We start from the raw sequence: 11,965 nt of genomic DNA, 5'->3' as shown, positions 1-11,965 counted from the left end.
AGGGGCTCCGTCTTGCACAATTAATGGGGTTCCCACCTTGATTCTACCTTGAAAGGAACTGTTCCCCTCCTTCCCTGGATGCCCCCTTCCCAGCTGCCAGCAGTATAACCCATTCCAGAAAGGCAGCTGTGAGTGAAGGCAGGCCATGCAAGGTCCAAGGTCTTAGAAGAGAAAAAAAAACTAATAGGCAGAAGTGTGTCATTTTCAAAATGCCAGAGGAGAGTGCTTCTGTTTCGGCCTGAAATGTTTTCAATGCTAATTACATTTTCTGGCAGAGGAAAAGCAAACACTCAAGGGAAAAACACTATGTACTCTTTGACTAGAGAATGCTGTTACAACCTGAATTCAGCTTAAGAAGGAAGAAACAAAAGTGATTTCATTTGGAAGAAAAAATGCCAGAGAGGGGAAAGGGACTTTGAATACTGAGGTTCTACCCCGCAAAAAGAAGCAGGAAATAGCAAAAGTATTTTCAAACAAGCCCACCACGTGGTAGAAAAGGCCTATGTGGCCTACAAACAAAATCAACTGCACTGTATTTTGTCTCATCAGTTTTATTGGTCATATATCCAGAATTCATTATATAAATCTTTCAAAATAATGAGATATTACAAGAATAGTTTACAAGTCAGCTCTGATTGCACAAATACTTGACACAGGAAATCATTTTTACAAATACATAGGTTTTCTTATAAGAATACTTTAATAAAGAAAATAAGTCTCTGTACATCTTACAGCAAATTGTATGTATCTCTTTTCCCTATTCAACCATCATTTTGGGTTTCCTATCACAGCATGTCTGTCACATCCAACAAGCCAGAGTACAATCCTCAGCTTCAAATACTGAGATTTCACACTGTCGAAGAATTTTTTCAGCTTCCTTTTCTAATCTTTCCTGAAATTTAAGAATTCATCCATTCACACTAGAAGAGGTAATTTAAACATCATTCCTTCAGAACAGAACTTGGCTCAGGTTAATCACTGGGTTTGATGAATGATTTTTTCACTTCCTACCTAGGCTAGGCCAGTCAATAATAAACCTGCTGTACCAAGTCTTTACATTCCAAATAGTCCCAAAATTGCAAAAAGGAAACCCTGAAAACAAGAGTGAAATACAAATATTAAGAAAGCTAAAATATTTGCTACTGATTAGAGAGCACCTTTAAATTCAAGGTTTCTCTCAAGTTGAAGACAGAAAAGAAAGTATAAAGGTGTGGCAGTAGTTGTACAAAATACTGAAAATCTGAGAAGGTTAATTGCTTAGGCCAGTGGTCTATTGCATCCAAAACATGAGGGGATACATCTTAACCTCTGTAGCCAGCTGAACTCATTATCTGACATTCTTCTTATGCTGTGGTTTTGATACAGCCCAACAAATAGACACTTGCTCAGAGCAAGTGAGCACATAGGCCAGGGGAACTTTACAGAACACTGACTTCGTTTATCTGAAGAGATGGGACCCCCAGGGGAAACATTTGGCATTCATCCCTTCACTGTCACTGAAAAGTGTGTCCACTTGGCAAAGCTTATTGTCTTACTTTTCAGGTAGCATGAGTTAAAAAGATCAAGATTGAGCAATCTCCTACGGTTAAGTTCCTGAGTGCTCAGCTCCAATTATTCCATATCCTTAAGAGGATTCTTTCATCAAGCCCTTGTTCAATGAGAGATTTAATAGCACTGAGGGACCACAAGCGGCCCCATCTCTCTTCTTTATTTCTCTTGATTTCTCTTTTTCACCCCAGTGTAACAAATTGCTACAGGTTTTTATCAAAATGCTGCAGCAGTACTTAAAAATGAGTTGTTTTACATTACCAAAAGTATTCAATCACATTATCACGGGTCACATTTGCATATAACTAGAAGATGGCCAAATAATGTTTATTGCAGTGATTTCGCAAATTCAGCATAGTCAATGTATCCATCATTGTTCTTGTCATCATCTCTCAAGACACCATCTATTATGTTAATCAGTTCTTCTTCACTCATTACTGGCGCCTGTTCACTCTCTTCCTACAAGATATAAATTAGACAGTGATGAGTTGCACATTTACTGAAAGAAGTGCCTAGCTAAAGTCCACGCTCACACACGTCTAGAAACTCTTTCAACATAATACATGGTTACTTCTAGGAATCCACAAACTCTCATATCAGTATTGAGTCAGTTTATAATAATTCAATTCAAGTATTATACTTGCCAATTAAAAGTATGCAGTCAAAGCAGGCCCTTGCTTATTTCCTCTCAAAAATTATGGTTTGTTCTTTTCTAATTACCAGAGTAATGCGTGTTCTTAGAAGAAATCTGGGTCCAGCTTACACAGAACTATGAGAGTCACAGATTCCATGACCTACACACCCATCCAAAAGAAAAGCTCACGGCCTAAGCCCTCCCCAGGGGCTAGTTTTGTGCACAATTTGCCTGTTAAAGTGGAAACAGTGACATACTGAGTGACATCTCAGGACCAAAACAAGAGAAAGAAGCACTGCCAACCAGTTGAACCTGTTATAACCTTTAAGGAGAAAGTATGGCCCAGCTCCAGAAGCAAGTGTTGCAGGGCTCACTGCTAGGCATGAAGCTAAGGTCATTTACACATGGTTGGTTCTTCCTTTGCCACATGTCCCATATCTACCCTTTCCTCTGCTCTCATCCACTAGTCTGTGTCCCACAGCACAGGATCATCTCAAAATGATGCTCTTCTCCCGTGCAAAACTGCTTGCGCTCCTTAAGAGCAAACCCAAGCTGCACTCCTACCATCATTCCACTAGTGGTCGGGTGCCAGAAGGGACAAAACTAAATCTGGAGGCAAGATTTTTTTTTTTTTTTTTTTTGGTACTGGGGATTGAACTCAGGGGCACTCAACCACTGAGTCACATTCCCAGCCCTATTTTGTATTTTATTTGGAGACAGGGTCTCATCGAGTTGCTTAGCACCTCAATTGTTGAGGCTGGCTTTGAACTTGCCGTCCCCATTCCTCGGCCTCCCGATCTGCTGGGTTACAGATGTGCACCACCGACCCTGCTGGAGACACCAGTTTCGATTTCTGTTTCTTCATCTATTAGATGGGAGTAACACCAGTGCCAGGCCCTGCCTACTCAGCTTGCTGTAAAGAGCCAACTAGCTCTCTAACCTGCTTGAAAGTGCTTCAGGGCGCCGTACTATATCGTAGGAACACTCAGCCTCTGAATCATCCCTCCATCCCATGGACCCCATTTACCATCCCTCTCAAATGAAAAACTTCTTCCACTCCTGCTCTGCACTGTGAACGTGGTCTGTTTTTTTTAGGTACTGGTTCTCATACTCGGTGCAGCGGAAATGCTGAGGCACTGGTTTAGGATAAAGGCCCAGCCTTAGGGCCTCTATTTCAGCAGGTCACCAGGGAAGGACTGTGGAACAGGAAGGGACACAACAGAGCAGCAAGCAGAGAAAGGAGAAGCAGTACCATGGAGACACAAAGACAGCACAGGGCATCGAGACTGGGGACCAAACTACCAGAGGGAGACTTTCCAGGACACACCCACTGAGCCATTGCCTGACCTGACCTACCTCCTTATGGACGTGAGTGATGGCTGTAGAGAGTTCTAAGCCATCAAGTAAATTATTTCCATCATAATCGTGCATCTTGAAATAATGGAGCTGCAGTTCTTGTGGGGACATCTCCGCCTCTGGTTTGTTGATGACGCCTTCCAGATGCTCCATAATATGCCTAAAAACCAACAAATCAGATCATGCTGAAACCTTAAGGACTCTGAAAGTTCAAAATCTGAAATTTCATCCAGCTCAGAAAAACGGCAGCAGATCATACTTAAGGATGATCCCATACAAAGTCAGGCAAGGGGTTGGGACAAAGAATAGCTTGTCTGTTATGCCAACAGGATTATGGGTGTTGTTTCCTTTTTATCATTAGAATTTTGTTACAACACTTTTGGGTCATCAATTTAAAAACATTTTTTAAAAAACAATTTAAGGAAAACAAAGTAGGTGTGAGGCCTACTGGCTTAAGACAAAAGCTGGGACAAATGATTCAACATTAGAATGTATCAATAAAAAAAGGTCTTGCCAGAGTCAAAAAGCTACTATAAGGGCTGGGGAGATAGCTCAGTTGGTAGAGTGCTCACCTTGCAAGCACAGGGCCCTGGGTTCAATCCCCAGCACCGCCAAAAAAAAAAAATACTATATTCTGGATTCTGCCACTACTATTGTGTGTGTCTATGCATGTCTGTCTGCCTGTCTGTGGTGAAAGAGAAAGACTGAATTCAGGCAAGTCATTTATCCTATTTGGGCCTCGAAAACCTTCACTTATGAAACAATGATGGAAAAAGAACACCTAATAGGTGGCTCTAGGGAATAAACAGCATCCTTGACAAACGTCAAGGAGTCACATAAACAGAAGGAAGGAAAGAGGACTAAGTGTGCCCATGCAGCTGGCTGCAGCTACAGATATTAGAAAGCCCAGGATCCCAGTCCTGGTCAAATACGTACTCTTGATCGTGCACTGTGTTCTTATCCAGGCCCACGCTGCTGGGATGGGGGACACTGGCCCCAGGCTCCTCAGCCCTGGAACCTGGAGCACAGAAAGCCCAGAACAGGCCATACAGGAAGGGGGCTCTGAGCAGCTGCAGGGATCTCATGGTCACCGGTACCTAGGAGGTGGGGAACACAGGAGATGAAGGCGGAGCGCAGAGCTGAGGTTTTTCTCGAGACTTGACACAATACACTTCTGGGAAAGCTGGTGAGGCAGCCAGGCTGGGGAAGAGAACATGTCAGACTGGGCCCAAGGCCAGTTCCGTCATTAGACTGTGGGATGACCTTGGGCTCTCCAGGTTCCCATCATTCGAATAGGGAGGGGGACCGGCCATGCTTCCTGACACACCTTCAGAGGGTCACGCAGCTCCACAAGGGCTTAAGGGAATACAAAGATTGGTCCTGCCTACAACCTTCCAGTCCTCCTGAGACAAACACTTGCGACTGGGAGTAGTACTAAGAAAGCCTATGCGCCCAGCATATTCAAGAAAGAAAACCCCCTGGGAGTTCAGGGGAAGAAGTTTCCTTAGATGAAGGAAACTCAGAGAAGGCTAACAGACATGGTGACACTTCAGCTGGGCCTGGAATGTGCAGGGACGGAAAGCCTAAGGGAAGGGCAGGAGAAGGTGCAGGCAAGTGGGAAAGAAACACAAGCGGCTTCGTCCCTCGGGAGGACAGGCAGCTGACAGCACTGTGGATGGGGGCAAAGGCTCAACAGGCCACACTGGACATGGCTTCCACACCAGGCCACAGGGGTCGACATTTCCTGAGCAACAAATGGGAAACAACTAATGATTCATGATGGGGAGATGAGATCAGAATTTAGCTTCAGATTGACTCATTGGGCAGCTGCATGGGGAGGTATGAAGTGGGGCAGACCAGAGACAGGAACCCTGAGGGCAGCGAAGAGGAAGGTCGCCTCTGCAGCAGTGGGTATGAAGAGGTCAACTCCTGTCTCATCCACCTCCCAGGGCTGTGACAGTGGCAAGTGATTTAACCACTATGAGAGAGCATTGAAAAGGAAAGTGAGAAAGAAATTAGGATTTTGTCTTGTTCTCCCCAGCCTCACTGTGCTTGGGACCAGGGTCAACTCAGTCAGCCCAGAGGGCAGGGAGTACTTTATTCCCTCCGGTATTCCCCCATCAAGGTTCACACAGGCCTTGGTAACTGTTGCAACTGGAAGTAACCATCCCTTCCTGAGGCTTAGACACTGCCCTCAGGGAGGAAGGTGAAGGTCAGTCAGGGGCTAACTTATAAAAATGAAGAGAAACCTAATCTAACAGTCACTTTCCAAAAGGCAGAGACCATTTGGCTGGATAACAAGGGCCAGTGATTCTTAAGAGGCCAAATGCAGCACAGTCACAGATCTACAGCCGTGAAGATAAAACAGAAGGTCCCGGTCCCACCCTTACACATGCGATCCTCAGCCTACGGCTCAGAAACTGCCACTGTCTCCCCTCTTTGCCTGGGGCTGGGTAGGAGAGGTGTAACAGCCCCTCATCCATCTTACAGGATTCTGGGATAGGACCCTGAGAGCATGCCCCCTATGATGATTAGAAAAATTTCCTCAAAGCATTCTGCCCATCACCTCCTATGGTCTTCCCCCTAAAGGGGACAACAGTCACTGGGATGTGTAACTCCCAGGGTGCTAAAAAGCAGAATCTAGGCTTACTACTCAGCGACATCATAATGCAATCTCTCATGCTGCACAATAAGATGCTCAATACAGATTACATGAAAAAGAGCAGGCTGCAAAAATATAAGAATAAAATATAAAGAAAAATTCACTACTGTAAAAATGCATGTATGTATGTATATATATATATGTATGTGTATGTATATATAATATATAGCTAGATATGTACAAAAAATGATGAAAAATTGTTAATAAAGACTGTCTTAGCTGGGTGTGGTGGCATACACATGTAATCCCACCTACTCAGGAGGCTGAGGAAATCAGTGTCAGCAACTTAGTAAGATCCCATCTCAAAATAAAGAAAACTAAAAAGGGCTGGAGATGCAGCTCAGTGGTAAAGTACCCCTGGGTCCATTACCCAGTACTGGAAAGAGAGAGAGAGGGCCGGCAGTGGCGGGGAGAGTAGAAAAAGAAAAGGAAGGAAGGGAAAAAGGAAGAAAGACTGTCTTAAATCATGAGATTAGTTAGGAGTGATTATGATTTTCTTTTTACTATCTATTGCTTTAAATGGTACTATAAACATTTTTCTTTACAAAAATGTCTTTAATGTAATCTTGCCCATAATTTTGTTTCAATACTAAATGGATGGTAGAGTTTCCAGTTAATACTTTGTGTGTGTGCACACATGTACTACTAATGATTAAACCCAGAGGGGTGCTCTACCACTTAACTACATCTCCAGTCCTTTTCAAAAAAAAAAAAAAAAAAAAATTTAGACGGTCTCACTAAATTGCCAAGGCTGGCCTTGAACTTGCGATCCTCCTTCCTCAGCCTCCCAAACTGCTGGAGTTATAGGCATGTGCCATCAGTCCTGACTTCCAGTTAATTTCTATCTCCATAAAACAATTCAGAAGCAACTAGAAACCATACTTCCAACTTTACCTACTACAAGTATCTGTCATAGTACCTGGTACCAGAAAACAAGGTCTCAAGTTACTTCTAGCAGTGACTATTGGTCATAGCAGAACAACTTGGAATTCAGTTCCTCCAGAGTCTTTCAGACTCATTTACAACAACATCTTTTTTTTTTTTCCAGCAAGTCTTCTTCACCTCTAGTCTGGCTTAGGTTTTCTTCCCACATGCTCCCTTCAGAAGGCTCCTGTCCATTGCTGATGACAGCTACGAATACAATCTTAGAAACTGCCTGATTACTTGTCAGTGCCCCTTCCTGGACTAGCTGTGAGAGGTCATTCTTGGCACTGGGCACAGGGCCTGGCAGAGACTGGTGGTTCTCAGCCTGCATGCTAAGGTCCCTGACAGATTGAGATTACCACCTTTACAGACATGATGCCAAACTCTGATGTCAGTGTAACTGAGGATAAGACTTTGGAGTCACCTATCAGACAGACAGTTGAGTTGAGTACTTGCTGAACCCATGGCACCCTTTCTTCTAACTACATGGTTGAACACTTAGTGTATCACAAATTAGGGTGTGTGCATGCATGGTGTGTGGTGGTGGTAGGGGTGGTGTTTTCTACTTAGGCAACACCAAAAAGCAACGAAGTGATTAATAACGCAGGAACTATAGGTTCAAATTATCCCTTCTTCAAGGAATCATAACAGCCAAGACCCATTTATTTTGAACTTGTCCTATTTTGGTTTGCTGTTGCAGGTTTCTAACCATCAAAACACAACAAACTCAAATCTATAAACTTATAAAAGAAAAACCTTCAAGTGCTACAATGACAACAGGAATCTGGCTGCCACCTAAACAAATTAAATGGCTCAACATCAAGAGGAAACAACTCTTCCACTCTGCCCAAAAAACATGTTGCATCATCCATACTACTTAGCTCAAGGCTATGGGCAAACAGCCTGGAAGATAATGCCCAGGCTGAAGAAAAATCCAAGAGAGGAGAGTTCTAAAGAAACTGCAGAACCAAACCCATGCCTGACATCCGACATGAGGAGCAGCCTTAGTCCCCGGAGGGAGGTGCTGGATCACTGTCAGTGGTGCGTGACTTGAACCCAGGTCCCCTCACTGCTCTAGCAGTGTCTTCCTGTTCCATTGGCTCCAGTGGTTCCATCTACCCATTCCTTCTTCTTTCTAGGACTTATTCAAATGTCACCTGGAGATTCTTCCAGCCAACACCTTTTGCTACCTCCTCTCACCTCAATCTGCAAACTCTCCACCCATTTAACCTTAGCACATAGTCACATATTGTTCTCATTTTCATTTTTTCTCTCTTTTCCTCCCTCTCCAAGGGCCAGGACCTTATCTTGTCTCTTGTTTATCCTGCTGAGCTGACCTGGGGGTGGCATGCCTTCGTGTCTAAATCAGGGAAATGGGGCAATGACACCTAGGCACATGTTGTTCCTAATTGAAAGCTCTGGTCTATGCTGGAACTCCTCTGTGGAGTCCTCCCAGCTCTGGTTTGTGCCTGGCCCATCCTTCCTTCTCATTGTGTCATGAGTCCTATCAGCACATGAGAGTTTGATGCCAGCTTTCCTCCTAGCAGCTGTTGGCAGCTTTACTCTCAGGCTCAGGGGGAGGGGAGCAGGGGGCGCTCAGCTAAGAATTCACTCTCAAAGCAGCCACCCTTACCAACATCCAGACATCCTGTGCCCACAGCCAATGCCAAAGAAAATTCTCACCAGTATTTTCCCCATTATTACTGCCATGATCTTGGACTAAAAGTGAGAAAACAACCAAGTTTCTAGGCTAAAGAAACCTTTGCATGGGCTAAAGTTTGAGAATGGGTTCTGAAAAAAACTGGCATTTAATAGCTTGATCTGTTTGTTCATTTTGGGAGTCCAAGAAGCAGCCATGCTCCCTTTGTACATTTAACCAACACACTAATAGCCTGGTAACATATGAACAGCAGAATAGCACAAGATACTGAGGACTGTGACCCAGGCAGACTCCTCATACAGATCACAGCCAGCTGGAGAGGAGAGGCCAGTAAACAGACACCCACTGGGTTCAGCAGAAGCCCCAACTCACACCTGCAATAAAACAGGAAGCATGAAAAGAATTATTTCAATCAAAGGATAGTGCCTCATGCAGAAGGAACACACTGTAATGAACACTTAAGCCCAGAAAGGACTTGGTCCAATCTAGGATCTAAGATTCAATATAGTTGAAGACACAGTATTAAGGAAATGGTTGAGTCTTGAGTAAAGTACCAAGGGGACAGGTCACAGAGGTCCCTGTAAACCTGTATAAGAACTTGGAAGAGCAATAGGAATTCTAAGAAGGGTAAGGGAATGGAGGAAACAATCAGTGACATGTGAGACTTCTGTTCTAAAACCACAGCTCTAGGTCCCTTGTACTGAACAACCTGCAGAGTTAAAGGAAGGATGCAAGGGATCAGCTGGGAAGATGAAGTAGTCTAGAGCAGCAATGGCGGCCCGAACCAGCTAGTGTAGCAGGATGGACTGGAAAAGTGACGTATCCAAAGAGACCTTTGGATGGATCAGATGTGGGTGGGTAAAGGAGTGCTGATGAAAATAACGCCCAGGTTTCTGGTCTGGGCACCTGCGTGGATAGTGATGCCATGGCTAGAGAAATAATACAAAGGAAATCAGTTTCCCCGGCTTTCCTACTCCGCCCAGACTCAGCCTAGCCAACCCCGCCGGGCCCAACAGGACTTACGGGGGAACCAGGGCAGAGAGTATCCTCCTGCTTTCGGGCTGCCCAGAGGAGTATCTACCCGTCACAGGTGGCACCATAACCAGGTCCTGGGGTCCTCAGGGGCCAGGCAAGAGGGCGGAAATCGACCGGCCAGACCAAGGCTCCAAAGCCCCCGGCATGGACACTGGCTTCCGCACCAGGAGACAGGCCCTGCAAAGCGTCCCGAGATGGCACCGGAGCCAAGCCCCCCACTCAGCCACTCTGCCTTGATCCTAAGTCCCAGGGCCCGATCCCACCCCGCTACAGACGCCCGAGTGTCGCCCACTGACTTCCGCCCTCGAGGTCAGGCCTCTGCCGCTCGTGGGTTCACTCACCCTCACTTGTCCCCGCCGCAGACGCGAAGCCCTCCAGCGTGAGCCTCGCCAGCCCCCGTCCTGAGAACGCTCTCTCTCGGCCCGCCCCCGGCCCGCCCCCGGCCCGCCCCCGGCCCGCCCTCGGCCCGTCCCCGGCCCGGCCCCAGCCGACTTGCGCACGCGCACTCCCTCCCGCCCGCCCATTCCGCCGCGGGCCACGCCCCTGTTCGCAGACTGCCGCGCGGACTGCTCACGTGAGTCCACGTGTAACGAGCTGCAGACGCCGTTCTACAGTCTTCCTGAGGGCGACACCCAGCTCCAACCGGGTGGAGCCAATGGGAGCTCCAGGTGCCCAGCAGGTTGCAAGGCAACCCCAAGAGCCCGCAGGAACCAGGTTCGGCGTGGGACCTAGGCTAGCGGATCTGGATGCGGCCACTCTAAAGCTGGCTCCCAACTCCAACACGTCATCTTTCGGATCCCTCGGTTCCTCCGATTACAACCTGAAAAGGAAAATAATAGGAAAACTAATTTCTTTCCTAATGAATCGGCTAGAAGACGCTGGTGCCGGCCTTGGGTCCAGCGTTTCCCACAATGGCCTACTTTCAGGTTCTGCTTGCCGTCCCACAAACCGCGACAACCTCAACACCCATTCACTTACAAGTCCCACCAAGACTTTATAGGTGACCCAAGTTAAAAGGCACCTTTCATAGATATGGTTTATTTTAATCTTCTACTGGTGTTTCTAAATTTGACAAAAAAGTAACCTTCATTCACTGAATGAAAAAAAGAAAAAAAAAGGCACCTTTCCGGTGCGGTCCGTGAAATGGGCTGCTTTTATAAATCGAGAGAAGACAAAGTACTTCCAGAAACGAATAGGTATTCCACGTGTAATCCTGCCCTTAACATTTTTTTTTTTTCAGTTGTAGATGGACACAATATCTTCATTTTATTTTTATGTGGTGCCGAGGATCGAACCCAGTTAGGCAAACGGTCTACCACTGAGCTGCAACCGCATCCCCTGCCCTTAACACCTTTGCTCTCATACAAGATAATCATTCAGGGAATATCTATGCCAGAAGGATAAAAGAATGTAGGCCTTCGCTTTTTAAAACCCTTCTCCCACTTGTGCCCCTAAAGGTACATAATCGGTTTTTCATAGGAGCCTGGACCCAAAAAAGAAAGAAATTAGATGATTCCCCAAAACCTCCCTGCAGCCTGCTTTAATAGATCGGGTCCTCGAAAGTTGGCCAACACCAACTGTCACCGATGCGTCATTCTCCCACCTTCATCTGAGATTGAAATCTCTCAACCTTATCCCAGAGAAAAATTCCAGGATTCTAAAGAGACCCTAATAATGCTCCCTTTTCCTTAGTCTGAATTTAGGTTAGTTTGATCTAGATCATTCCAGGTACCCTGCACATACCAGTCATTCACCTACCCATTCGTTCATACACCCCTCCATTTATTCATTTATTCATTAATAACAGTTCTGAGTACCTTCTAAGCATTAGGCATTGTTCTAAGAGCTACTACAGATACAAAAAGACACAGTATTTTCCTTTAAGAAGTTCAGTACCTGGAGGGGAGAGGGGAGGAAAGTGATATTGGCCAAATTATATTGTTATATTGTGTGCACATGTGAATATGTAACAACAAATCCCATTATTATATGTAAGTGTAATGCACCAATAAAAAATATGGAAAATGTATAAAAAACAAACAAAAAAATAGTTTATCTGACAGAGCCTCATTCCATTTAACCACTTTTCCTACGGGTATTATCCTGTCATTGCTCTCTTGACTCAACAAGTGCTCTCTACCAGATC

At 45.4% G+C, this 11,965-nt stretch overlaps 1 protein-coding gene across 2 annotated transcripts; it reads right to left on the bottom strand.

The window, feature by feature from the left end:
* Positions 1-533: 533 nt before the first annotated feature.
* MCFD2 (multiple coagulation factor deficiency 2, ER cargo receptor complex subunit) lies at positions 534-10,254 on the bottom strand. Of its 2 annotated transcripts, none has more exons than XM_079111644.1 (4): positions 10,161-10,254; positions 4,475-4,635; positions 3,539-3,698; positions 534-2,007 (listed from the first exon to the last, which is right to left on the bottom strand). In XM_079111644.1, the coding sequence occupies exons 2-4, from the start codon at positions 4,621-4,623 to the stop codon at positions 1,876-1,878; spliced, it is 441 nt and encodes a 146-aa protein (XP_078967770.1). In that variant the 5' UTR covers positions 4,624-4,635; positions 10,161-10,254; the 3' UTR covers positions 534-1,875. The 2 variants fall into 2 exon arrangements, with proteins under 2 accessions (XP_078967770.1, XP_078967771.1); XM_079111645.1 differs by having other exon boundaries at positions 10,116-10,247.
* Positions 10,255-11,965: the final 1,711 nt, after the last annotated feature.

This window comes from Sciurus vulgaris (assembly GCF_902686455.1).
Source record: "Sciurus vulgaris genome assembly, chromosome: 14".
Taxonomy (NCBI): Eukaryota; Metazoa; Chordata; class Mammalia; order Rodentia; family Sciuridae; genus Sciurus; species Sciurus vulgaris.
This window is presented reverse-complemented; position numbering and strand designations above follow the sequence as displayed.

Bases quoted from the DNA above. Each gene is read 5' to 3' on its own strand.
- MCFD2 (XM_079111644.1), bottom strand. From the start codon at position 4,623: ATGAGATCCCTGCAGCTGCTCAGAGCCCCCTTCCTGTATGGCCTGTTC. The intron at 3,699-4,474 runs GTACGTATTTGA...GTTGGTTTTTAG, and splicing joins AACACAGTGCACGATCAAGA to GCATATTATGGAGCATCTGG. The intron at 2,008-3,538 runs GTAGGTCAGGTC...TATATCTTGTAG, and splicing joins TCACTCACGTCCATAAGGAG to GAAGAGAGTGAACAGGCGCC.